The sequence below is a fragment of the Sus scrofa genome, chromosome 8, assembly GCF_000003025.6.
Source record: "Sus scrofa isolate TJ Tabasco breed Duroc chromosome 8, Sscrofa11.1, whole genome shotgun sequence".
Lineage (NCBI taxonomy): Eukaryota > Metazoa > Chordata > Mammalia > Artiodactyla > Suidae > Sus > Sus scrofa.
Window position 1 is genome coordinate 110104375 of NC_010450.4, and position 27490 is coordinate 110131864.

The 27490-nt window shown below is 38.3% G+C and overlaps 1 protein-coding gene and 1 long non-coding RNA gene across 9 annotated transcripts in view; one reads left to right on the forward strand and one right to left on the reverse strand.

The window, feature by feature from the left end:
- ZGRF1 (zinc finger GRF-type containing 1) overlaps positions 1-27490 on the forward strand; it is a 78167-nt gene that overhangs the window by 14455 nt on the left and 36222 nt on the right. For 5 of the 8 annotated variants that reach the window (XM_021101662.1, XM_021101661.1, XM_021101665.1 and 2 more), the window contains exons 6-11: positions 276-2496; positions 8699-8769; positions 11512-11556; positions 13844-13927; positions 15625-15807; positions 22816-22918. In XM_021101662.1, the coding sequence (XP_020957321.1) occupies positions 276-2496; positions 8699-8769; positions 11512-11556; positions 13844-13927; positions 15625-15807; positions 22816-22918 (2707 nt within the window). The remainder of the gene's footprint in view (positions 1-275; positions 2497-8698; positions 8770-11511; positions 11557-13843; positions 13928-15624; positions 15808-22815; positions 22919-27490) is intronic. The other 3 variants (XM_021101664.1, XM_021101667.1, XM_021101668.1) reach the window with 1 other exon arrangement.
- Positions 1-27490, reverse strand: part of LOC110262172 — a 64437-nt gene that overhangs the window by 1524 nt on the left and 35423 nt on the right. The window contains exon 2 of the long non-coding RNA XR_002346828.1: positions 2441-2568. This is a non-coding gene — a long non-coding RNA (uncharacterized LOC110262172). The remainder of the gene's footprint in view (positions 1-2440; positions 2569-27490) is intronic.

Genomic DNA, 27490 nt, shown 5'->3' on the forward strand with positions numbered 1-27490 from the left:
GGCCAGGGATCGAACCCGCAACCTCATGGTTCCTAGTCGGATTTGTTAACCACTGTGCCACGACGGGAACTCCATAAACCCTAATCTTAAAAAGAAATGAGAATTTGCGTTTTTACTTTTTTTTTTTTTTGAGAATTTGCATTTTAAGTTAGCAAACTTTGCATCTTTATTACTATTTTACTTTGGAAAACATACATATTCCTTTTCTTTTTTCAGACAGTTCATTTCACATCTTTATAGATTATAGAGTAGCTAATAATTGTTTAATATTTTAGGGTTTTCAAGGACCACGGCAAGTGCCAAAGAAAATGGCTATTACAGAAAATAGTGAATCAGCTGCTTCACTTGAGGCTAAGGAAGCTGGTCCTGTTTTTCTTTCTCCAGTCTACAGCACACCTCCTTTGTTTCCTACTGTTGGCAAAAAAGATATAAATTATATGCCAACAGACCCTGACAACCAGGACAGAGAGAGAAATGGCATAGCTTTTTCTTCGGTTGTCTCTACTCCATCCTTCAAGATTAACCCAGAAATGCTATGTGAAGAAAATTATTTTTGCTCTACTGTCAATTCTGTAAATAAGCATTCAGGTTCTTTACTGACCGATGAGCTTATGAAAAGAGATTGTTTGGTATCTCACAATTCAGGAGTTTCACAGAACATTAGAAGTAAAGCCCAGATATTGGCTCTTCTGAAATCCAAATCCACTGGTACATCTAAAGAACCAAATTCTGAGATTACAGGACATTTCCCTCTGATACAACCACAAGGAAGTTTAAAAATTCCTGCTAAACTTGAGTGCTTAATTGAACAGGAAGAACACACTCAGGTGAAGAGCACAGAAAGTTTATACTGCCAACATCAATCAAAAAATACCATGAGAAATAAAAGCCGGTGGGCCATGTATTTATCCTCACAGAGTTCACCTACACATTCTTCTACAGTAGATGGAAATAATACAGGAAAAAATCCTGAGGCCGAGGGAGGTAATATAAATTTAAATTTGAAAGACGCTTTGGTGCAAAAAAGCATGCGGTTTTTAGAAACATGTACTGAAGAGGGAAAAAAGTATAATGAAGACAAGCCAGTAGTTGATAATGATCAATCCTGGAATCAAAAAGTAAAATTAGAATTTCCTTCATTCTGTGAAAGCAGTGCCTTACCAGTTACTTGTGACAACGTAGAAAACGACAGCTTATTATCAGAAAATGACAGCTTATTATCAGAAAATGACATTCAAGAAAATAATAAAAGACTTTTTAATCAAAATGACCAGATGGGCATAAAAGGATCAATTCTCATTACAGAAAAAGCTCAGGAGATAACCATGTATGGAACCCCAGCTAAGGAGTATAAACATCTGCAGATTGAATCTTCACTAAGTAACGATTTTAGGGTCTCTAATGGCATTGCTGACATGTTTTCTAAAAGTAATGCTGATAATGAAAATCTGAACAGTATTCATGAACCACTTGTGGAGATTACTTTTAATCTGAACAATTTTGAAACCAGTGACTCTGAGGAGGAATCACAGGAAAGCAGCAGAATTTCCCACGATTCAGAGGGTTGGGTGAAGGAAACTTTAGTTAAAGACAATTCAAGCTGTGAGAATATAAACTGTGCAGAAGTTGGCAGTGACCATTTGCCTCTCTTAACGTCTAGTGGGGACAGACTTGCAGAGACATTTTCCATGAAAGAGACTCTGCTATCACAATTTTGTGATAAAACTTCTGTAGGTTTTGACACAGGACCTTGGAAAGCTGGAAACACTAGAAAAGAAATAGAGGAGGAGTACGGTGACACCTCAAACAATCTTGACTCATCTTTAGAGTGGACTGAAGATGCAAATGTAGGTAGTAATGAAGGCACTAATAAATCTACTCAGGAAGTCACAGTTAACTATGATTTTGCTTCTCTCCCAAATGAAAGTATAAACACAAATTTACATATCCCTCACTCTTTAAACACAGCCACTAATCAGGATCCTGAAAACAATCCATGGTCACAACAGGCTCAGCCTCAGCCTTTTATTATGGGAACTGACTTACACAAAAATACTGAACAGGTTTTACCATTAACTTCTAGCAGTGGCAACGGCACCCAACTATTAAATGCCAGTCAGAATCACTCTGAAGAATTTCTTGCACTTGATAAATCACATACCCAAGTTTCCAATTCTTCGTTTTACCCTCTGGGAGTAAAATATCCTATATCTAAAGACACAGAATCACATATTCTGGAATCTGAAGATTTGGGAAGGACTAGAAGTTTACCTCATGACAATACTGACATAGAAACTGCCAGAGAGAGCAAACAGTACTGGAATACTCCTAAAAATTCTTCAGAACTTTCTGGATTAGAAAATAGCATTTCCCTATTAAAATCATTGTCTGAACACAGTACTGCTTTAGAAGGCTTGGAAATATTGAAAAAGAAACATACCTCCTTTAAGCAACAAGGAACTCTGCAGACGTATGATCCAGAAAGCAGTCCTGAAGGTTAGAATGGCTTGACTATATTGGATTGTTCTCTTTATAGTTCAAAGGATGAGAAGATGTTTGCTCTGGAGGCTACATTAAAGAATTACATAGTATTTAAATAGGTAATATGTATGCTTGGCAAAATCAATTCTAATAGAAGATAATATAGTGAAAAACAAATTTCATTCCTACCACAGTCCTTCAGTCTATTCCTCAGAAGTAGCCATTTCTTTCCTTCCAAAAATATGTATGTATATAAGCATATGTAGGCACATATAACCAAATATGTGTATGTGTGTGTTTTATAATCCATTCCTGTTGTTATGTATTTTTGGTCAAGTGCTAGGAGATCCTTTATTTTGTCTTTTTAGGGCTGTACCCGCGGCATATGAAAGTTTCTAGGCTAGGGGTCGGTTTGGAGTTGCAGCTGTTGCTGGCTGGCCTACACCACAGCTACAGCAAGGCAGGATCTGAGCTGTGACTTACACCACAGCTCAGGGCAGCTTAACCCACTGAATGGGTGCAAGGATCGAACCCGTGTCCTCATGCATACCAGTCAGGTTTGTTACCACTGGCCGAGCCTCAAGGGGAACTCCTAGAAGATACTTTTTTAGAAAAAATATTTTTGAGTTCATATTGAGATCTCTTAATTCCAGTTCTAAACCAGATTTCTTCCTTTCTTTCCTTTATTATATAATTGTATTTCTCTTTTCTTACATTGGAGAGGGCCCTGGTGCCAAGCAGCATCAGGGTATTTACTTCTCAGTTCTACAGTGCATACTGAATGGTTAAACTGATATCACTACTGGCAAAAAAAATTTTCAGGAGTTCCTTTTGTGGCTCAGCGAGTTAAGAACCCGGCTAATATCCATGAGGATATGGGTTTGATCCCTGGCCTCCCTCAGTGGGTTAAGGATCTGGCATTGCCACAAGCTTTGGCCTAGGTCTAGGTTGCAGAGGTGGCTTGGATCTGGTGTTGCTGTGGCTGTAGCCTAGGCTGGCGGCTGTGACTCCAATTCAGCCGCTAGCCTGGGAACTTCCATATGCCACAGAACCCTAAAAAGAAAACAGCAAAATATTTACAGATTTAAAGCTTAGAAATTCCTTGGAGTTTTTCTTTGTCTTGAAGTTTTTTTGTGTGCTTTGTTTTTGTTTTTTTGATTGGTTTTTGTTTGCTTGTTTTTAGAGTACATCCTGAGTGTAGAGTTGGCATATTATGTTCCAAAATTATTGGGTACTTTTATTTCTTTAGCATTATTATTGTTATCATTTGATTTAAATTTAGTTAAGTTCATTACATTAGGGCCACACCTACAGCATATGGAGGTTCCCAGGCTAGGGGTTGAATCAGAACTGTAGCCACTGGCCTACATCACAGCCACAACAATGACAGATCTGAGCTGCGTCTGCGACCTACACCACAGCTCACAGCAACACCAGATCCTTAACCCACTGAGTGAGGCCAGGGTTTGAACTTGTGTCCTCATGGATACCAGTCAGATTCGTTTCTGCTGAGCCACAACGGAGACTCCCATTATATTCTGTATGAGGGCTTTTTGCCATCCTTGTTGATTTATTTTTATTTCTGACTATATAAAATATTACCCCTCAAAAATCAAAATTATATAAAAACATATACTCAGATTCTTTTCTTATGCCTTCCATCCTATTCTTGCCCACCTGCTGTAGGTAACCATTTTATCATACCTGTGGTTGGTTGGTTTTTTGTTTTGTATTTTTGGCTGCGCCCCCGCATATGGAAGTTCTGGGCCAGGGATTGAAACTGCACCATAGCAGCAACCTGAGCTGCTGCAGTGACGATGTCAGATCCTTAACCTACTGCACCACAAGAGAACTGGTTTTTTTGTTGTTGTTTGTTTTGGGTGGTTTTATTTTTATTTTTTTTTTCAAAAATAAACAGCTCCATGTATAAAGTCTTGTTTCCCCTTATTTAATATAAGGTACCACACTCTATAATTTCTTTAGCGCCTTGCTTCTTTTTTTTTTTTTTTTTTTTTTTGTCTTTTTGTCTTTTGTTGTTGTTGTTGCTATCTCTTGGGCCGCTTCTGCGGCATATGGAGGTTCCCAGGCTAGGGGTTGAATCGGAGCTGTAGCCACCGGCCTACGCCAGAGCCACAGCAACTCGGGATCCGAGCCGCGTCTGCAACCTACACCACAGCTCACGGCAACGCCGGATCGTTAACCCACTGAGCAAGGGCAGGGACTGAACCCGAGACCTCATGGTTCCTAGTCGGATTCGTTAACCACTGCGCCACGAGGGGAACTCCGCCTTGCTTCTTTTCACTTAATAATATATCCTAGAAATTGATTCATATCACTTCATAAAACTCATCCTCATTTTATTTGTTTGCATCTATGTAATATTTTACTGTGTGAATGAATTGTCATTTATGCAACTAGTCTCCAATATCTTGCTATTACAAATAATGTAACAATAAGTTACTGTGTATGTCTGTATCTGTATAACCGTATGGACAGAATTTTTGCATGTTGTTGGAAGTGTGTCTTCAGGGCAGATTCCTAACAGTAGGGTTATTGGGTAAATATATATCTCTATTACATACTTCAAAATTCCCCCAAAGGAATCATACTGTTTTTCCCTCCAATAACTTATGGGAATGCGTGTTTGTCCATAGCATTGCCAAATTCTGAATTTTTACCAACCTAATAGATGAGAGTATATTTTATCTTATTTATTCTATTTATTTTTTGCTTTTTAGGGCTGTGCCCATGACACGGAATTTCCCAGGGTACGGGTCACATCAGAGCCACAGCTGCTGGCCTACACCATGGCAATGCCAGATCCCAGCTGCATCTGCAACCTACACCACAGCTTGCAGCAATCCCAGACCGTTAACCCACTGAGCAAGGCCAGAGATCAAACCCACATCCTTGTGGATACTAGTCAGGTTCTTAACCTGCCAAGCCACAGCGGGAACTCCCTGAGAGTATATTTTAAATTTGTATTTCTGTTACTGCAAGTGAAATCGAGCTTTTCCTGTGTTTAAGCATCATTTGTGTGTCTTTTTTCATGAAGTATCTGCTCTACTCTTTGTCTCGTTTTTTAATCATTGTTGGTCCTTTTCTTCACTTTGATGGTAAGAGTTCTTTACATATGAGATATCAGCCGTTTATGACATATGTTGCAAATATCTTTTCAATATGTCATTGATTGGTCTTTTGACTTGGCTTATGGTATGTTGCCAATAGCATTTTCTTAAGAAAAACAGTATTGTAGAACATAAATATGTACTCTTAAATATAAATGAAAAATGTATTTTATGATACCCAAAAGTTAAAATTGAACTCTATTTTAATATCTCAAGGAATCCCTGAGAAAAATAGGAATAAATTATTATACCTAGTAAAATATTTCTTTTAAAAGTAGTTAAATTGATCACAATTGTTATAATTTATTTTCTAAAAAATTAAAAATAAAAAACTTTTGAAAAATAAATGTGGGTAGATATAGTTATATAATATCATATAAGGATATAAATTCCTGTCTTTTGTCTTTTTGTTGTTGTTGTTGCTATTTCTTGGGCCGCTCCCCCGGCATATGGAGGTTCCCAGGCGAGGGCTTGAATCGGAGCTGTAGCCACCGGCCTACGCCAGAGCCACAGCAACGCGTAGGATATAAATTCCTAATGTGAAGATAGAGGAATTATAGAATTTAGTTTTGGGAAATTTATTCTTTTTTTCTCACGTTAGAAAAGAGGTTACTGTTGAGTCTATTTTTGGTAGTTCTATAAAGTAACTAAGCAGTGAATTAGTTGAAAATAAGCAGTTGCTTCTAGGAGAAATGTAGGGTTAGGTTTCTTCAGACCTCTAGTCAGAACGTTTTCATGAGCTGATCTGTACAAAACCTTATTTTATGTGTTTCCATTTAGTATAGTTGATTGATTAACTTTGAACTCATGACCAACAGCCCTGTAGTTCATGCCTGAATGAAACTTAAAATTTTTTTCTACATGAGAAACATCATAGCCTTCTTGTACTTAGGAACACTAGGCAGTACTGTTCTTAGAGAACATTTTAAAATAGCAAAGTCACCAACAAAAAGCCCCCACATGTGAAAAATGTATTAAATAGACCACAAAAAGGACACTTGTTTGTAGCATGAAAGGCGGAACGTTGTCTTGTCCTACCTCAGTTGGGAATGTGTAGGTCAGGCAACTCGTTTTTTGTAGCTTCTGCATGTCTGCAAATGACCTCAAAAACCAGGGTATAGTTTTGGGGGTTACAAATAAACAAGTAGGCAGAGTCTCTGAATAATAAAGAGTGACTTATTTTCTGATATAAATATTTTAAAATGATTAAATTGGTTTTCTTGAGAGAATCTGAGAAAATGGAGTTTTTTTAATTGGAGTGCAAATGAATGACAACATTGTTAAATACAGAATTAGAGAAAAATCAGTTTTACCACCGCTTTAGGATGTGTGAAGGTTATTTTCTTTGGTATGTTAATTTTTTTGTGAGATGACTTGATATATTTTAGAAATGTTAATTTAGAATTTTTTTTTTTTTTTTTTTTTTTTTTTTTTTTTTGCTTTTTAGGGCCGCACCTGCGGCAAATGGAGGTTCCCAGGCTAGGGGTCTAATTGAAGCTACAGGTGCCAGCCTATGCCAGAGCCACAGCAATACCAGGTCCGAACTGCATCTGCAACCTGCTTCACAGCTCCCAGCAACGTCAGATCCTTAACCCACTGAGATGCTGGCCTACACCGAAGCCGCAGCAACGTGGAATCCAAGCCACATCTGTGACCTACACTACAGCTTGTGGCAACGCTGGATCCTTAACCCACTAAGCAAGGCCAGGGATCCAACCTGTATCCTCATGGATATCATTCAGGTTCTTAACCCGCTGAGCCATAAAAGGAACTCCATCCAGTGCCTTTTTAAAACTCTTTTTATAAATAACCTCAAGTTCCAAAGTCTAGTTACTTTTGTTTCATTTAGTAGATTCTGAATTTTTACAGTAAAATATTGAAACAAAAGTTTGCAAAAAATGAAGTTTACACCAGATATAGCTATTTTTTTTTTTTTGTCTTTTTTTTTTTTGTTGTTGTTGTTGTTGCTGCTGTTTCTTGGGCCGCTCCCTCGGCATATGGAGGTTCCCAGACTAGGGGTTGAATCGGAGCTGTAGCCACCGGCCTACGCCAGAGCCACAGCAACTCGGGATCCGAGCCGCGTCTGCAACCTACACCACAGCTCACGGCAACGCCGGATCGTTAACCCACTGAGCAGGGGCAGGGACTGAACCCGCAACCTCATTGTTCCTAGTCGGATTCGTTAACCACTGCGCCACGACGGGAACTCCAGATATAGCTATTTTTTTTTAAACAGTAATCACTTTAAAATTATAATCTTATATGGAATTCCATGGTGGCCTAGTGGGTTAAGGATCCAGTGTTGTCACTGCTGTGGCTTGGGTAGCTGCTGTGGCTCAGGTTTGATCCCTGGCCCAAGAACTTTTGCATGCCATGGGCATGGCTGAAAAAAAATTATAGTCTCATTCGTGACTTTAGAAGATGCTGAGATTTTAAAATTTTTATTTATTTATTTTTAGGTTTTTTGTTTTTTGTTTTTTGTTTTCTTCTTTTTTGGCTGTATCCACAGCATATGGAAGTTCTTGGGCCAGAAATCAAACCCAAGCCACAGCAGTGACAACACTGAATCCTTAACCTCTAGACCACTAGGGAACTCTGAAGAAACATATTATTTTCTTTTAAGAAAAAAGTCCCATTTTAAACAGACACCTGGTAAATTGGTTTGGCCTAGCTACCCTGTCCTCCTTTCCGTTATGCAGGCTCACCAGCTTTTCAGGATCTTTACACTTGTTCTGCCTTTCACCTGACCACCTTTACCACTGCGTAGCTGGTTTTTTCTTGTCAGGTCTCAGCATAAATGTTAGGTCCCACGAGATCTCTGTGGATCATCATACTAAAATAACTATCATATCATCCTATGTTGTGAAACCCTTTTGTTTCAGTCTGAATTTATCTCTCTGCTGTGTCCCCCTCCCTTTGCAAGGGAACCTGTTTTGTTTGCTGTCGTTTTCCTACTGCCTGGCATACTGCACTTAGAAAATAATTAAATTATATTCATTGTCTTATCTACTTTTAGAAATAAGTTTTTAAAAACTTTAGAGCACTAGTATATGTATGATGAATAAGATTTTGGGTTTTGTTCATTATAGCTAGGAAACCATTGACTACAATAGTTTCACAAGCTATACCAAAGTCTCATCCGAACCAGGATCCTCAACAGGTATATATTTTTTTTCTATCACTATATTTCTTTATCCTGGTATAGAATGTTCTGTAATTTATAATGATAAAGAAATACAGAGGGTCTGAAACTATCTTTGTTCAAGACCTCCCCTGTATCTCAGCCTTTTTTTAATCACATTGATGAGCCAAAAGGAATGACCTAACAGTTTCATTTATTTAGTTAGTAGTATTAGAAATTTAAGTATCATTGGTAAGCATTTTGTTTTTTGTGGGTTTTTTCTTTCAGTTTTATTGAGATATAATTGACAGTATAACGTTGTATTAAAGATGTACAACATAACGATTTGATATATGCATATATTGTGAAGTGATTACCATAAACATTCAATTTTGTATTATTTGTTTTTTTAAGGTTTTGCCTACGGCATATGGAAGTTCCCAGGCTAGGAATCAAATTGGAACTATAGCTGCCAGCCTACATCACAGTCATAGCAACAGCAACACCAGATCCAACCTGTGTCTGCAACCTGTGCCACAGCTCATGACAGTGCTGGATTCTTAACCTGGGCAGGCCCAGGGATGGAACCCGTGTCTTCATGGATACTAGTTGGCTTCGTTGCCACTGAGCCACAACGAGAACTCCTAGCATTTTATTTTTATTTTTTTTTCGTCTTTTTGCCATTTCTTGGGCCGCTCTCATGGCATATGGAGGTTCCCAGGCTAGGGCTCTAATCGAAGCTGTAGCTGCCAGCCTACGCCAGAGCCACAGCATTGCGGGATCCGAGCCGAGGTTGCGACCTACACCACAGCTCACAGCAACACCAGATTGTTAACCCACTGAGCAAGGGCAGGGATCAAACCCGCAACCTCATGGTTCCTAGTCGGATTCGTTAACCACTGCGCCACGACGGGAACTCCAGCATTTTATTTTTAAATAAACACAGTTACTAATGGAATGTGCATCCTTGGTGGACACTGTCCAACTTCTCAGACCTTGGAATAGATAAGGTTTCTTGGTCCACCTTGATTTGCATGGTCATTGGTTTGTATCATAGCAGTTTCCTAAAACCCAGCTTCATAGATATGTCACTAAAAGAAATGACATGAGATCTGATGTTGAAACAATACTACTTTGAGTTAGTAGTTTGTTCAGTTTATGATAGATGTCTAATGACAGTGTATACACTTCCCTTTTTCTTTTTTAAACTGCAGCATGCAACTGCTTGATAGGGGATCTCAGTTCCCAGACCAGGGATTGAACCTGGGCCATGGTGGTGACAGTGCCAAATCTTAACCACTATACTACCAGGGAACTACTGCCTCACTTTTTTTTTTTTTTTTTTTTTTTGGTCTTTTTGCTATTTCTTGGGCCGCTCCCGAGGCATATGGAGGTTCCCAGGCTAGGGGTCGAATCGGAACTGTAGCCACTAGCCTACGCCAGAGCCACAGCAATGCAGGATCTGAGCCGGGTCTGCAACCTACACCACAGCTCACGGCAACGCCGGCTCCTTAACCCACTGAGCAAGGCCAGGGACCGAACCCGCAACCTCATGGTTCCTAGTCGGATTCGTTAACCACTGCGCCATGACGGGAACTCCTGCTTCACATTTAAAACATCTGTGGAGTCCCTGTTGAGTTCACTGTAGCACCCCAAATTATTTTGTTATACCAGTTTGGGAAACATGGAAATAATATAAAAAATAATAGTACTTAAAAAATAGTGCTAATTAGGATGAATTAAAATTCTAGAATAAGTTATCCAGATTAATATGTCTCAGTGGAGATACTTTTAGCATTTTTGGAGGGACAGTTCTTTTATTGTTTCATTTACCCCCGGTTTGTATCATATTCTATTTTCCATGTTACAGGAACTTTTCTAAAAAAAAAAAAAATACCAAGATTCTCCTCCTATTTTAAATACAGAAAAAAGTAAAGAAAAAAACAAAACCTACCATAACACTTGGAAATATTTATTAACATTTCCAGCCTTTGGGGGACCTATTTTTCAAGATATGGTTAGGTTGATAGGTACAAATAGTTTTAAATCCTTTCTTCTTAGTATCATATTGCATTTTCTTACATTTAAACTCTTAAATATACCTTTTATTTCTTCTTTTTTTTTTTTTTCCTGTCTTTTTAGGGCTTCACCTGCAGCATATGGAGATTCCCAGGATAGGGGTTGAATTGGAGCTATAGCCGCTGGCCTACACCACAGTCACAGCAACGTCAGATTGATCCTTAACCCACTGAGTGAGGCCAGGGATCTAACCTATGTCCTCATGGATACTAGTCAGATTTGTTTCCACTGAGCCACGATGGGAGCTCCAAAAATACCTTTTAGAAGTTACTTAGTCCATCGTATATCCAATGCTTTGGACAATCAGTTCCTTATTTTGGATCTTTAGATTATTTCTAGCATTTTTCTGTTAGAAATAAAACTTTAATAGATGTTTTTGCATGTAAATTGTTTACATTTTTAGTTATTTTCTTAGATTTGATTTCCAGAAGTGGAACTGATGACTTGAAAGGTCAAGAACAGCTTTCCTAGATTTCTTGATATAAGTACAATTGACATATCTTATTATTTTACAATATGAATATTTACTTCACATTTACAAGTACTAAGATCTTTGAAAATTCTTCCTAGGTAAAAATAGTGTTTAATTAACACTTAGTTTTTATTTCTTTAAATATTAGTAATGGTATTCTTATATTTCTTATGTCTAAAAGAAATTTATTTTCTGTTACCTTTGGCTTATATTAATGTTCTCTTCTTAAGATGATAAAAGAAAATGAAGTTAAACCAAGTGAATCCCTCACCAAGGTGAGTTAACTTTTAAAATATAAAGTAGCCAGGAATTGTAGATATATATGTAGATATGGCATATATTTTTTTTTTCTTTTTGGCCTTGCCTGAGGCATGCAGAAATTCTCAGGCCAGGGATCAAAGTTGTGCCACAGCTCTGACCAGGCCATGGCAGGGATGATGCTGGATCCTTAACCTGCTAAGCCACCAGGGAACTTCCAAAATAAATGTCATATATTTTTAAAGCAAAATATTTTATAATTCACACTAATGAGGAATGTCTTACAATCATTTGCAAAAGTAAATGTCTTTTTAGCATTAATATAGAAGTACATTTGTATTTTGTAGTAACTTTTTTGTTACAGCTCCTGAAACAAACTGTTCATGTATATTTTCAGAACTTAAATTTAGGGTGGTCTTTGATACTGGATCAAATAAGTTGGATATACTTATTGCCACTTTCACTTTATTTCTGTAAATGTAATTAGCTACACATAGCAAATGAGCTAGAAGATACTATACTAATTAATATTTTTAACTCACTGTATTAAAAAATGCTAGTTCTAAAATATGAGTAAATGTTTTTAAGAGCTACTTGGTTGGCAGTTGTGCTTATATATAGGTGTTATAAAAGGAAAGTGACCAGTATTTGAAGAAATAGTTTACCTCTTCTATTGAGGTCAGTTTGTTTGTTTGTTTGTTTTTTGTCTTTTTGCCCTTTCTAGGGCCACTCCCGCAGCATATGGAGGTTCCCAGGCCAGGGGTCTAATCAGAGCTGTAGCTGCCAGCCTACACTAGAGCCACAGCAATGCCAGATCCGAGCTGTGTCTGCAATCTACACCATAGCTCATGGCAACTTCAGATCCTTAACCCACTGAGCAAGGCCAGGAATCAAACCCACAACCTCATGGTTCCTAGTCGGATTCGTTAACCACTGAGCCACAATGGGAACTCCTTGAGGTCAGTTTTTTTCCCCTCCATATTTATTAAATATAAACTATTTCTAGGCGTTTCCTTGTGGCTCAGTGGGTTAAGGATCTGGTGTTGTCACTGCCACAACTTAGGTCGCTGCTGTGGCTCTGTTTTGTTCCCTGGTTTGAGAACCTCCACATGCCCTGGCAAGGCTCCTCCCAAAAAACTGCTTAATGCAGTTGAGTTCATTTTCTAATGCAGTAGTTTATATTAGAAGTTAGGGCTATTTTATATAGTTACTTGAACTAAAAATGAGTAGTTGCTGTTGTTTATATCTTGTATTTTATGGCTGCTAAAAGATGATTCATTCTGTCTTTTTTTTTTTTTTTTAAGCTGCATTTATGGCATGTGAAATTACCTGGGCCAGGGATGGCACCTTTGCTGTGGCTGTGACCTGAGCCACTGAAATACTGCACTGACAATGCCAGATTCCTTAATTAGCTGCACAACAAGGGAATTCCCTCATTCTTTTTTTGTTTGTTTTTGGCCAGTGGTTCATTTTTCAGATAAACTAGTACACTTTTCATAATTTTTCCTTCTTTAATTTCACACTAATTTTTGAATTAAAAATCTGTATTAACATAAATATTAGTTATAACATATCCAACCTTTTTTTCTAGTGTTAAAAGAATTCAATTAATAGTTTAGAATTTGAATTTTCTAATGCTGAGTTTTAAAATTAATTATTATAAAACTTTCTCTACCATAGCACTCTTTTGCCAGGGGTAACTCGTATGTATCTATAGAGAGAAGCAAAATGGAGAAGTCAAGTATTCTTTTTTTAACTATGTAATATTACTTTAATAGTTAAATTAGTAGTGAATAATGAGTTTGGGAACTATTTGGTAAGCTATAAAGACTATACACATAGTTTCTATTTTTATAGATGATCTTTTTTTTGTTTTTTTTTTTTTGTCTTTTTTTGCCTTTGCTAGGGCCGCTCCCGTGGAACATGGAGGTTCCCAGGCTAGGGGTCCAATCGGAGCCGTAGCCACCTGCCTACGCCAGAGCCACAGCAATGCGGGATCCGAGCCGAGTCTGCAACCTACACCACAGCTCAGGGCAACACCAGATCACCAGATCTTTATAGGTGCTCTTATCAATTATTATTATGAATCGTAATGCTAGCTATCATTGGTATTTTTTTTCTCTTTCAGATCCTTTTCCCACATAGATTATCACAGAATATTGGGTAGAGTTCTCTGTGCTATACAGCAGGTCCACAAGTGTATTTTCAAAGGGCAAATTTTAAGTTTGGGGAGTATTTTCCCATCATACTCATAACCACCTGCAAAATGATTTTAGCTAACACCTTATTGCTGTTTTATCCTAGTTTTTTCCCTTGGGCAGTGAAGAAGAGACTGACTCCCGAGCTCTCATTCCTAAACAAATGGAGAGAAAAACCTGTGACCCTAAGGTAAAATTTGCGCAGAATTGATTTTCTAACCCACTGTATTTACCTGCTGTTTTTCACACAACTGTCTTAGTCTTCGTAGGCAGAAGTTTAGTGAGCATAGTGAATGAACATGGGTTTTAAGAATAAGAGAAACTAATGACTTCGACCTCTTTTTTTAGTTTTGAGGCCTGTCTCTGTTACTAATGAACATCATGCCTTATGTATATGTAGGATACCTGAGAGATTGGACACAAAGATATGCAAAGTACAGTTAATGAGTGTTCTGTGGAGAAATGAAGATCTTTATAGCTTTTAATTCATTAATTTTATTCCATCAATTTTACTTCAGACTGAATGTGTAGAAGTATGTATAACAGGCTCTCAGTAGTGCTATCCACTCTATAGCAAATATGGAAAGAGGAACAGCACATAGATGGTTGGGTTTTGGAAATAGTGATTCTATTCCTAAAACCCAATAGACCTCTGGAAAAGATCTGCGTAGCAGCAAAGAAAGTGAGGCATCTGCTTGTAGAGAATTTGTATTCCCCCATGAAACAAAGCAGAAATGTACACTCTTTGAAAGTTTAGACTTTTTAATTGATATGTGTATGTTTTCAAATTCAGAACAATGTTTTCAGTAGAAGCCCTGTTTAAGAGGCATTTTAGATTTGATTTTCCTTTCAAATGTGTGATTGAGAATCTTCATTTTAAAATAAGAGAATATTAAGATTATATATTATTTTCATTTTGTTAAATTGTCAGTTAAAGATAAATTCATCCTTTGTGTACATTCATTCCTTTGGCTCTGCAGCACTCTATTTTTCCTCATTCTGGGTAGACTTTGTCACCCTGTGTAGTAAAAATCCTGGAACCCTCTAGGGGGCAGCAGAGAAAGCCATTTGAAGTCTGAAAGCAGACCAAGCCTCTGAAGGGATGTGGGAACCCCCTGAGGTAGAGGTCTGTCTGGGTACTCTTAGACCTTTGTTCTCAGAGCTACAGGATCAGATCCTGTGGGAGGCTGAGAGCCCAGCTTCCCTCTGGCTAATGGCATGATAGTTTACAAAACCCTTAAAGAAAGGAAACAGCTTCCTCTATTCCATCTTTCTTCCCTTCCTATTATCATGTTTATTGATTGCCTCCTATATTGCATATATATCCTATATATATAACATGTATACATATACATCATATCTATATATGTATATAAAACATATATGTCATGTTTATTGATTGCAAGGTGTTAAATGCAGGTGACACCCTGAGAAGGAGCTTGCAGTATAGTTAGTATACAAATAAGAAGCTGCCCTCAAGGAGCTTGTAGTACAATTAGTATACAGATAAGAAGAAGCTTCACTGGAGTAAAATGTGACGTCTGTCATGGAGAGCTGTATAATGTGTAGTGGAAGCATAGAGAAGGAGCACCTGTGTCTTTCTGGCTAAATCAGCCCATTATTACCAAACTCCTTATGATTGTAATAAAATAAAATCCTACTTATTAATGTTGAATTTTAATGCAGTTAAATCATTGCACTTTTAATTAGCCTACCTTTAACATGTTTTAGGATAATAGGAATATTTCCTGATTTTCAGTATTAGCCTCTTAGTAATTACTTACCTTAAATAAATATTTAATAGCTGAATGATGCATTACGTTCTTTGTCTATATGCATTGTAATACATATACTTATGCAATGCTCATTTTTAATAATTTACTGTAGCCTGTTGAGTTTCAAGGGCACCAAGTGAAAGGATCAGCTGCTAGTGCTGTGATGGTCAGAGGACACAGCTCCCAGTTTGAATGCAGTCAATTTCCAGATAGCGTGTATGAAAACTGCATGACAAATACTTGTTTTTTGACACCTAAGTTGCCTAGCACTTGTATGCAGATTGACTTCTTGCAGGTAAAAATATTTTTAAAGTTTCATCTTGCCAAATCATTTTCTTTATGTCAATACTAAGTTTTGTAAAGAGAGTATATTTAAATCATTGTACAGTTGTAAATTTAAAAGTTCAGTAAATTGGTAAGTATAATATCTCAAACCAAACTAAGACAGAAAAATTTGAAAGATTTTTAGGATCAGGAATTTAAAGGATTACTTTCACTTCAGGGAATACTAGGAATTCATGACAAGACCAGATAGGCAGATAATGTATAGAAAATATATTTAGTTCTTTTTTGGACACCCCACAGTATATGGAGTTCCTGGTCCAGGGATCAGATCCAAACCACAGTTTTGACCTAGTCCTCAGCCACAGCAACACTGGATCCTTTAACCCACTGTGCCCAGCTGGGGACCGAATCTGTGTTGTGGCACTGCAGAGACACTGCTGATCCCATTGCACCACAGTGGGGTCCTACTGTATGGCACAGGGAACTGTGTCCAGTCTCTTGGGATAGAATCTGATGGGGGATGATATGAGAAAAAGAATGTGTGTGTGTGTGTGTGTGTGTGTGTGTGTGTGTGTGTATGAGACTGGGTTATCATCCTATACAACAGAAATTGGCACTACATTGTAAATCAACTATAGCGAAAAAAAAAGAAAATATATTTAACAGCTAGTAGATTTTTTTTCCATCTAATATCCACCCCCTCCCCTGTAAGTATGATGCCAAATACCTCTCATTGCTGCCAAATAGAATAAGGTTATGGAGAGAAGATAATATGCATGTATTTAAAATAGTATCTGTTGGAGTTCCCTGGTGGCTTTGTGGTAAGGATCTGGCATTGTCACTGTTGTGGCTGGGGTTCAATACCTGGTCCAGGAGCTTCTGCGTGCCTCAAATTGGCCAAAATTTAAAACAGCAGTATCTGTTAAAGAGATTTAAAAATTTTCCCCTTTTTTATTAAAGCATAATACACATGCAAAATAAGTGCACAGACTGTAAGTGCACAGTACAATAATTACCGCAAAGTGGACACACCTATGCAAGCTCCACCCTTAAGAAATAAGAGCATTACTAGCATCTCAGAAGTCCCTCCTCTCCTGCCCCTTGTAATTACTACGCCTTCCATTCTCCACAAAGAAAACCACCATCTTGACTGATTGTACCAAATAGTAGTTTTGCTTTTAAATCTTTATATAAATAGGGTAATACACAGTGTATTTTTTTTGTCTGGCTTCTTTTGTTCAACATTGCAATTTTGAAATTCATATTGTTGCGTGTTTCTGTAATTTATTCATTTTTATTGTGGGTGTAGGATTCCATTGTGTGAATACACAGCCGTACATTCTTCAGTTGTTTGCATTGTTTGCATTTGGGGGTTATTACAGGTAATACTGTCAGCATTCACGTACTGTCATGAATGTGTACCCATATGATATGCTTCTGTTAATGGCACTACCTAGAAGTGGAATTGAGTCACTAGATATTCGTGTCATTACTTTTTGTAGATGATGCCAAACTGCTTTCCAAAATGGTTGTTATAGTTTACATTTCTCTCAGGAATGTGCCAGAGTCCCCATAGCTCTATATCTTCATCAGCACTTGGTGCTGATAGCTTTTTGTTTTGAATTTTAGCTATTCTGGTAAGGTATGTAGTAGTATTTCAGTTTGGCTTTAATTTGCATTTTCCTTCTAACAATGAGGTTGGAAACTTTTCCTATGATTATTAGCCTTCTCCATATCCTGCCTCATAAAGTGTTTGCTAAGCTTTCTTCCTCAGTTTTTAGTTGCTATGCTTATCTTCCCTGACTGACATCTTTTACTCTTAATGGACGTTTATAATTTTTATTTATTTATTTATTTTTTGTCTTTTTGCCATTTCTTGGGCCGCTCCTGCGGCATATGGAGGTTCCCAGGCTAGGGGTCTAATTGTAGCCGTAGCCACCAGCCTACACCAGAGCCACAGCAATGCGGGATCCGAGCCGCATCTGCAACCTACACCACAGCTCACAGCAACACCGGATCCTCAACCCACTGAGCAAGGCCAGGGATTGAACCCGCAACCTCATGGTTCCTAGTCAGATTCGTTAACCACTGCACCACAACGGGAACTCCAGAAGTTTATAATTTTTAATACAATTCAGTTTTCTGTTTTTTCTTTTCTTTTTCTTTTTTGTCTTTTTGCCATTTCTTGGGCTGCTCCAGCGGCATGTGGAGGTTCCCAGGCTAGGGGTTGAATCAGAGCTGTAGCCCCCGGCCTACGCCAGAGCCACAGCAATGCAGGATCTGAGCTGCGTCTGCAACCTACACCACAGCTCACGGCAACACCGGATCGTTAACCCACTGAGCAAGGGCAGGGACCGAACCCGCAACCTCATGGTTCCTAGTCAGATTCGCTAACCACTGCTCCACGACGGGAACTCCTTGGTTTCTATTCTGATTCTTTGCTCTAGAGTTTATTTTGTCCGTTTTTTTGGACTTGCCTGTGGCATGTGGAAGTTCCCCGGCCAGGGATCAAACCAGTGCCACAATAGCAACCCGAGCCACAGCAGTGACAACTCTGGATCCCACCTGCTAAGTGTTTTAAATCTTCTCACTTTGTTCTTAGCTTTATGCGTCTTCATTTATATTTCAGAATTAGCTTAACAGTTTCCATACATACACATAAGCATGCTGGGAATTTGTAATTTCATTGTGTACAGAGACCTTGGGGAAAATCAACTTCCTTGTTTGTTTTTTAGGGGCGCACCTGCAGCATATGGAGGTTCCCAGGTTAGGGGTTGAATTGGAGCTGCAGCTGCCGGCCTATGCCACAGCCATAGCAGCACCAGATCTGAGCCACGTCTGTGATCTACACCATAGCTGACGCCAGCATCAGATCCTTTACCCACTGAGCAAAGCCAGGGATTGAACCTGTGTCTTCATAGATACTAGTCAGGTTCATTACTGCTGAGCCACAATGGGAACTCCAAGAATCGACATTTTTACAATAACTGATTTTGCAATTTTGCAGAAATCGATCTGTTTTCAATGTTGTAATGATATATCCCTCTATTTCTTCTTTAATTTCTCCCAGTAATGTTTTACAGTTTTGGTATAGAGGTTCTCCATATGTTATTTATATGTTCGATTTGTAGGAACTCTTTCTATGTTAAGAAAATGAACCCTTTGTCATTTTCCCTAATTTATTAGTTTTGACTTTCTTTATGGTTTTTTCCAGAAATACATATTTAGTATTTATGTAATCAGATAGGTCAATGTTTTCTTTTATGGTTTCTCGAGTCCAGAATTCTTAAGTCTTCATTTAATGCTTTTTATTAATAAATCTTGATAGTTTTATTAGCTGTTATCATGGTTTTACACTATCTTTAGCAAGAGCTAATTATCAGAGTGGCTATGTTAAGTAAAATAAGTTAATTCTGAATTCCTCCCCTATATTGTCCTAGACTCCTAGTATTACTATATCATAAATTTTAGATAGATATTCAACATTTTTGTTATTATAAATGTATAACGTTTTCATAGTTTAATAGTTTCATAGTTTAATGTAACTGTGGTTATATTTTCTTTTAGAAGTCTTTTTCCTTTTAAATTTTTTATTATACTTGATTTACAATGTTCAGTCAATATCTGCTATACAGTAAAGTCACCCAGTTTTACATATATATATGTATGTATATATATATGTTCTTTTTCCCACATTATCCTCCATTTTCCATCACAAGTGATTAGATGTAGTTCCCTGTGCTGTACAGCAGAATCTCATTGCTTATCCACTCCAAATGCAATAGTTTGCATCTCCTAACCACAAACTCCCAGTCCATCTCATATGCTGTGGGTGTGGCCTTAAAAAGCAAGTAAAAAAAAAACCCTCAAAAATTCTAAAAGAGTCACTAGTTTTGCCATTTGTAGCAACATGATGAAACTAGTGACTTTCAGAATTTTTGAGGGTTTTTTTTTTTTTTTTTTTTTTTTTTTTTTTTGCTTTTTAAGGCCACACCCACAGCATATGGAAGTTCCCAGGCAAGGGGTCAAATCGGAGCTACAGCTGCCAGCCTATGCCACAGCCACAGCCACAGCACAGAGGATCCGAGCCGCATCTGTGACCTATACCAAAACTCGTGGCAATGCTGGATCCTACCCACCCACCCCACCCGCCCCCACTGAGCAAGGCCAGGGATGGAACCTCCATCCTCATGGATACTAGCTGGATTGTTTCCACTCTACCACGACAGAAACTCCAAGGTTTTTTTCTTAGTTTACTATTATCTCATTTAAAAAAATTTGCTTAGTGCTCTTTGACTATTAGGGTAAAGAGTTTTCCATACCCTCCAAAATTTTATAAAATACTCTTCAATACAGGAATCCACACAAATTTATCATATAATTTTTATTAGTTCCATTTTTCCCCCAGGTCTTCCATCTGTCTGCCATAATCTACACCATCTTGCAAAAGCCCTTTGCCTCTTTCCTAGCTTGGGTTATCAGTATCTTGAACACATTATCTTTTTTCTTGTTTCTCTGGAACACATCTTGAGTACCTCTTAGGAAAGGGAGCAAGGAGATTTGGGGAGCTTTGCATGTTGACAGGTTTTTTTGTTTTGTTTTTTTTTCTTTTTCTTTTTTTGGCTATACCCTCAGCATACAGGCCAGGGATCAAATCTGAGTTGCAACTGTGATCTATGCCACAGTTGCCACAGCACCAAATCCTTAATCCACCATGCTGGGCCTGGAATTGACCCGTGCTGCCTCAGAGACAATGCTGGATCCTAAACCCACTGCACTATAGTGGGAACTCCTTGAACAGTTTTTTATTCTGTTTCCATACTTGATTGAAAGTTTGGCTGGGTATAGAATTCGGATATGATATGCCTTTTTTCTTTTTAAATTTAAATATAATAGTACTTTCTTTATCTAAAAGTTTTTCACATATTTTCTTTATTCCTGGTGTTCTGAAATTTCACTGTGGTGTGCCTTTCTTCAGGTTTATTAACACCTTATACTGGCTACTCAGTCTTTTTATCCCGTAGGTACAAGTTCATTAGTCCTATAAAAATTTTTCTTTTAAATCATTTCTTTGATAATTTCTCCCCACTATTCTTTTGGTTTTTCTCTTTCTAAACTTCTATTGTTTTCAGTCCTTTGTATCCTTTTTCAGCAGTCTCTGTGGACTCCAGTTTCAATGTGTTTTCATGGTTATTGGGGTTTATAAATTAACTTTTTATTGGTCTTTCTTGTAGTAGGTGCTTGGGTTTGACTTTCCTCCCTATTGCTAAGCCTGTACTCTGTTCTTATCCTCTTCATATATTATAATTCAGGGTTACCATTATTTCTTAGTTTTATCAAAAGTGAGAGGTGTTTCTGTTTCTCATTTCCTGTGCTTTTTGAGAGGAAAATAAATTAGGGAGGTATTCCATACTGACAAAGAAATTTATGTCCATTTGTTTATTTTTAATTATTTTTGCATACATCAGTATAGTCTTGTTTTATATCCTGAGTTTATAAAAATATTCTAAGTCAAAATGACTAGGCTTACCAACAGAGAGATAAGAGCTTTTTGAAATAAGTGTGACAGATTGCTCACACACAGTGGTTTCTGAACTTAAAAAATCTTGTATTTCATCAAATTCTAAGATACTATCACTGATTATAAAAAGCACCATTATAATATATACCACTAAGAAAGAAAGCAGTCAATCAACACTACTCAATGATTTTTCACTGCCTTTTTTTTTTTTTTTTTTTTTTTTTTTGTCTTTTGTCTTTTTATTTTGTTTTGTTTTGTTTTTGTCTTTTGTCTTTTTAAGGCCGCACCTGCAGCATATGGAAGTTCCCAGGCTAGGGGTTGAATTGGAGCTACAGCTGCCGGCCTAGGCCACAGCCACAGCAATGCCAGATCCAAGCTGTATCTACGACCTACACCACAGCTTATGGCCAACACTGGATCCTTAACCCACTGAGTGAGGCCAGGAATCAAACTTGCGACCTCAAGGTTCCTAGTCGGATTAGTTTCCACTGCTCCACAACCGGAACTCCCTTCACTGCCTTTTTTATTTAAAAAGTTCCCTTTTAAAACTAAAGGGTTCTTTTAGGGCCACACCTGTGGCACATGAAAGTTCCCATGCTAGGGGTCAAATCAGAGCTGCAGCTGCCTGCGTATGTCATAGCCACAGCAACACCAGACCTGAGCCATGTCTCAACCTACACCACAGCTCACAGCAGTGTTGGATCCTTAACCCACTGAGCAGGGCCAGGGATTGAACCTGTATCCTCATGGATAAGTCAGGTGTGTTACCGCTGAGCCACAAGAGGAACTTCAAAAAAGTTCTTTTTTTTTAATATGATAAATACATATCATAAAATTACCATCATAACCATTTTTATGTGTACACCCTGGTAATGGGAAGTATATTTGCAGTGTTATGAAACAGATCCCCAGAACTTTTTCACCTTCACTGGGATTTTTAATGTTATATCTCTTGAAAGAATCTTAGATTTATTTGAGCATAGATTTTTGCAACATATCACACTGCTTTGTTTTCTTGTTTTTCTGTGAACACAGTACTTTTTGTTCGATGCTAAATTCTAGTGTAGTCTTTTTGAAGCTGTTCAAACAGAAAAATTTTTCACATGTCTCATGTTAACAATGCAGAAACTCATATTTAAGTGATCATTATGTGAGAAGTCTGACTCCTTTACATGTAGTTGCACATGCACAGGCAATGACAACTATGTCATAACTGTTGCCTGTGCTATAGAAATGTAAAAATGTCATTTTTAAGGTTCATCCCAATATCGAAGATGTTAAGATGTAAGAAACCTGAGTCATAAGAATTGATGAAATATAGTGTACTCTGCTTTCCTCAAATGGAATTGATTCATAACGTATTTCTTTCTGTCTTCCTATGTTTCAAGTTATAACCGTAAACTGTATGTATATGTATGTATATATATATAGAGAGAGATAAAGGTATGGATATGTACACACATTTTTTCTAAACTGATAATTGGATCTGTTTTCTAGTTGCCAGATGAAGAAAACTTGATAAAAGGAGATTCCAGCTTTAACACTGAAGACAATTTTCAAGTGATAGCTGAGCCTAATAAGAATTCAGTTAAAAATGATCGTAAGTAAATTACAAATATTTTAACATTAAAAAGTTATTCTACATTGAAGAAACAATTGTGTAAGATCTATGCTTTCCCCCATATACAGCAATTTTAGATTTCTCTCCTAAAGATTCAGAACATTTTTATTTATTTTTATTTATTTTTTATTTTATTTATTTGTCTTTTTGCCATTTCTTGGGCCACCCTTTCGGCATATGGAGGTTCCCAGGCTAGGGGTCTAATCGGAGCTGTGGCCGCTGGCCTACACCACAGCCACAGCAACTCGGCATCCGAGCCACATCTGGGACCTACACCACAGCTCTTGGCAACACCGGATCCTTAACCCACTGAGCAAGACCAGGGATCAAACCCGCAACCTTATGGTTCCTAGTCGGGTTCGTTAACCACTGAGCCACCACGGGAACTCCACATTTTTATCATTATTTGGATTATAATTTTAAATCAGCAGACCTGATTTGTGGGAAGTAAATAATGTATAATGTAAACAAAGTTTTAGTAGTTGTGAGTGAAAAACTTCGGTTAATTTTAAAACAAAGGAACCTATTAAAAACTAGAAAGATAAAAATCTTAAGACTAGATGATTTTTTTCAACATGGTCAAGTAAGTATATGAATAACCAACCAATATTATTTTAGTAATGAAATAGCACAGAGTCATTTCTTTTAGAATAAATAACCATTTAAGTTAAATTTTGGAGGTAGAAGCATAACTGTTGCTGGACTGGATGTAGAGAATAGAGTGAAGGAAAGGGAGGAGAAAGACCCCTGGCTTTCTGACTTAGTGTGGACTGAGGTGGGCTTTACTGAGTGGGGTAAGGTGGAGGAGTGTATTTGTCAGCTAGGGTTACCGTAACAAAATGCAGTAGGATGATGGCTTAAACACAAGAAATTTATTTTGTCATAGCTCTGGAGGGTAGAAGTCCAAATGTCTGGTGAGAAATCTATTCCTGGCTTACAGATGGCTACCTTCCCACTGTGGCCTCCTTTGGTATATGCACGTGGAGAGAGAGGGGTTGGGGGAGGGAGAGAGGGAGAGACTGTTCTATGTTCAAAGACACTCATTCTGCTGGATCCGGGCACCACTCTTACAACCTCATTTACCCTTTATTACCTCTTAAAGGCCCTCTCTCCAAATAGTCACATTGGGCGTTATGACTTGAACATATGAATTTTGAGGTGGGGGATGAGGGGCACAGGGCTGGGGAGGACACAGTTCCCATGGTGGGTGGAACAGGTTTGGTATGTGGATAGGTGTAGATAAGGCATGTCTGTGAGACAGAAAGGTAGAGATGTTAAGGAGTTGGGAGTTCCCGTCGTGGCTCAGTGGTTAGTTAATGCGTCCGATTAGGAATCATGAGGTTGAGGGTTCGATCCCTGGCCTCGATTAAGGATTTGGCGTTGCCATGAGCTGTGGTGTACGTCGCAAACAAGGCTCAGATCTGGCGTTGCTGTGGCTGTGGTGTAGGCTGGCGGCTACAGCTCCGATTAGACCCCTAGTCTGGGAACCCCCATGTGCCGCGGGTGTAGCCCTAGAAAAGACAAAAAAAAAAAAAAAAAGAAGTTGGGCGCTGGGTCTGGTTCATAGACGTTTACACACAGAAACATTGAAAGTACTGAGAATAGGTGGGTTCATCAAGAGAGAAGAGAGTGTGTTATATCCCACACTCTCAAGATTCTGGAGGTGGAGAGGGTTAGTTATGTCAGTTACTGAGACATCCCATAAAACGAGAACAGAAACATCCCATTTGGCGACTTGAGAGTCTTTGTTTACCTTGGGAGGATCATTTTCAGTGAAATAGGGTAAAAATTAGTTAAAAATGGAGCAAATATTGAATAAGAAAGTATAGACAGTGTGTGTGGGCACAGTCCTTAAAAGGATTAGTCTATTTAGCCAGTCACTCACTTATCAAATATTTCTGGAGTGGTTACTATGTGTTGCATTCTCCTAGATGTTAGAGATAGGTCTGTGAATAAAACAAGCAAAGGTCTGCCCTCATGGAACTTAAATTCCAATGAAAGGAGACTGACGATAAACAAATATGTAGTACCTCAGAGGGTTTTAAGGCTCGGAGGCCAAAATAGCTGTGTAAGGGGGATAAGAGTGCAGGTGGGGATGGAGTTCTATTTTATATGGGTCAAGTAGGACCTCTGATAAAATGACATTGGAGTAGAGATCTGAAGGAAGAAAGAGAGAGCCATTCAGATAGCTGGAGGAATATTTCCTGGGCCTGGAAATACGAAGTATAGAGGTTTTGAGGCAGGAGAATGATGGCCAGTTGTGGAACAGCAAGGAGGCTGCCATGGCCTGAGTGAGTGAAGGCGAGTGACAGGAAATGAGGGTGAAGAGGCGATAAGGTAAGGTTCCTGATCTTTTTTTTTTTTTTTTTTTAATTAAAAAAAAAACTTTTGGCTTTTTCAGGGCCGCACTTGCGGCACATGGAAGTTCCTAGGCTAGGGGTCGAATCGGAGCTGTAGCCTCTGGCCTATACCACAGCCACAGCAACACCAGATCCAAGCCGCGTCTGCAACCTACACCGCAGCTCATGGCAATGCCCAATCCTTAACCCACTGAGTGAGGCCAAGGATTAAATGTGCATCCTCATGGATACCAATTGAGTTTGTTCAGGTTTGTTACTGCTGAACCACAACAGGAATTCCAAGGTTCCTGATCTTACGGGGCAGCTGCAATAGGATACTATAAGAGCTGCCTTGAACTTTGAAAGATAATAGGAACTGTGAGAGTTTTCTTTTTTTTTTTTTTTTAAGATTTTTTAAAATTATAGTTCATTTACAATGTTCTGTCAATTTCTGTTGTACAGCAAAGTGACCCAGTTATATATACATATATATACATTGTTTTTCTCACATTATCCTCTATTATGTTCCATCACAAGTAATTAGATACAGTTCCCTGTGCTACACAGCAGGATCTCATTGCTTATCTACTCCAAATGTAGTAGTTTCTATCTACTAGCCCCAAACTCCCAGTCTATCCCATTCCCTTCCCCTCCCCTTGACAACCACAAGTCTGTTCTCCATGTCCATGAGTTTGGTTTTTTTTTCCTGTAAATAGGGTCATTTGTGCCATATATTAGATTCCAGATTAAATAGATTGGTTCATTTGTGCCATATATTAGATTCCAGATAAAGTGATAACATGGTATTTGTTTTCTCTTTCTGACTTAATATGAGAGTCTAGTTCCATCCATGTTGCTGCAAATGGCCTTATTTTGTTCTTTTTTATGGCTGAATAGTATTCCATTGTGTGTGTGTGTGGCTGTGTGTGTATACCACATCTTAATCCATTTGTCTGTTGATAGACGTTTAGATTTCTGTGTCTTGGCTATTGTAAATAGCACTGCAGTGAGCATAGGGGTGCAGGTATCTTTTTCAGTGAAAGTTTTGTCTGGATATATGCCCAGAAGTGGGATTTCTGGGTCATATGGTAGTTCTATATTTAGTTTTCTGAGGTATTTCCATAATGTTTTCCATAGTGGTTGTACCAATCATATTCCTATCAACAGTGAAGGAGGGTACCCTTTTCTTCACACCCTCACCAGCCTTTGTTATTTGTTGATGTGTTAATGATGGCCATTCTGACCAGTGTGAGGTGGTACCTCACAGAAGTTTTGATTTGCATTTCTCTAATAATAAGTGATGTTGAGCATTTTTTCATGTGCCTGTTAGCCATCTGTATATCTTCTTTGGAGAAATGTCTACTCAGGTCTTCTGCCCAATTTTCAACTGGGTTGTTGGTTTTTTTGTTGTTGAGTTGTTTGTATATTTTAGAGATTAAGCCCTTGTCAGTTGCATCATTTGAAACTATTTTCTCCCATTCTGCAGGTTGTCTTTTTTTTTTTTTTTTTTTTTTTAATGGTTTCCTTTGCTGTACAAAAGCTTTTAAGTTTGATTAGGTTCCATTGGTTTATTTTTGTTTTTATTTCTGTCGCCTTGGGAGACCTAAGAAAACATTTGTATGGTTGATGTCGGAGAATGTTTTCTTTTCTTTTTTTTTTGTCTTTTTGCCATTTCTTGGGCCGCTCCCGTGGCATATGAAGGTTCCCAGGCTAGGGGTCTAATCAGAGCTATAGCTGCTGGCCTATGCCAGAGCCACAGCAATGCCAGATCTGAGCCACATCTGTGACCTACACTACAGCTCACGGCAATGCCGGATCGTTAACCCACTGAGCAAGGGCAGGGATCGAACCTGTAACCTCATGGTTCCTAGTCAGATTCGTTAACCACTGCGCCACGATGGGAACTCCGGAGAATGTTTTCTTCTAGGAGTTTTGTGGTGTCTTGTCTTATGTTTATGTCTTTAAGCTATTTTGAGTTAATTTTTGTGCATGGCGTGAGGGTGTTTTCTAGTGATTTATATGCAGCTGTCCAGTTTTCCCAGCACCACTTGCTGAAGAGACTGTTTTTTTTCCTATTTTATAGTCTTGCCTCCTTTGCTGAAGATTAATTGACCATAGGTGTCTGGGTTAATTTCTGGATTCTCTATTCTGTTCCATTGGTTTGTATGTTTGTTCTTATATAAGCACCACCCTGTCTTCATTACTGTAGCTT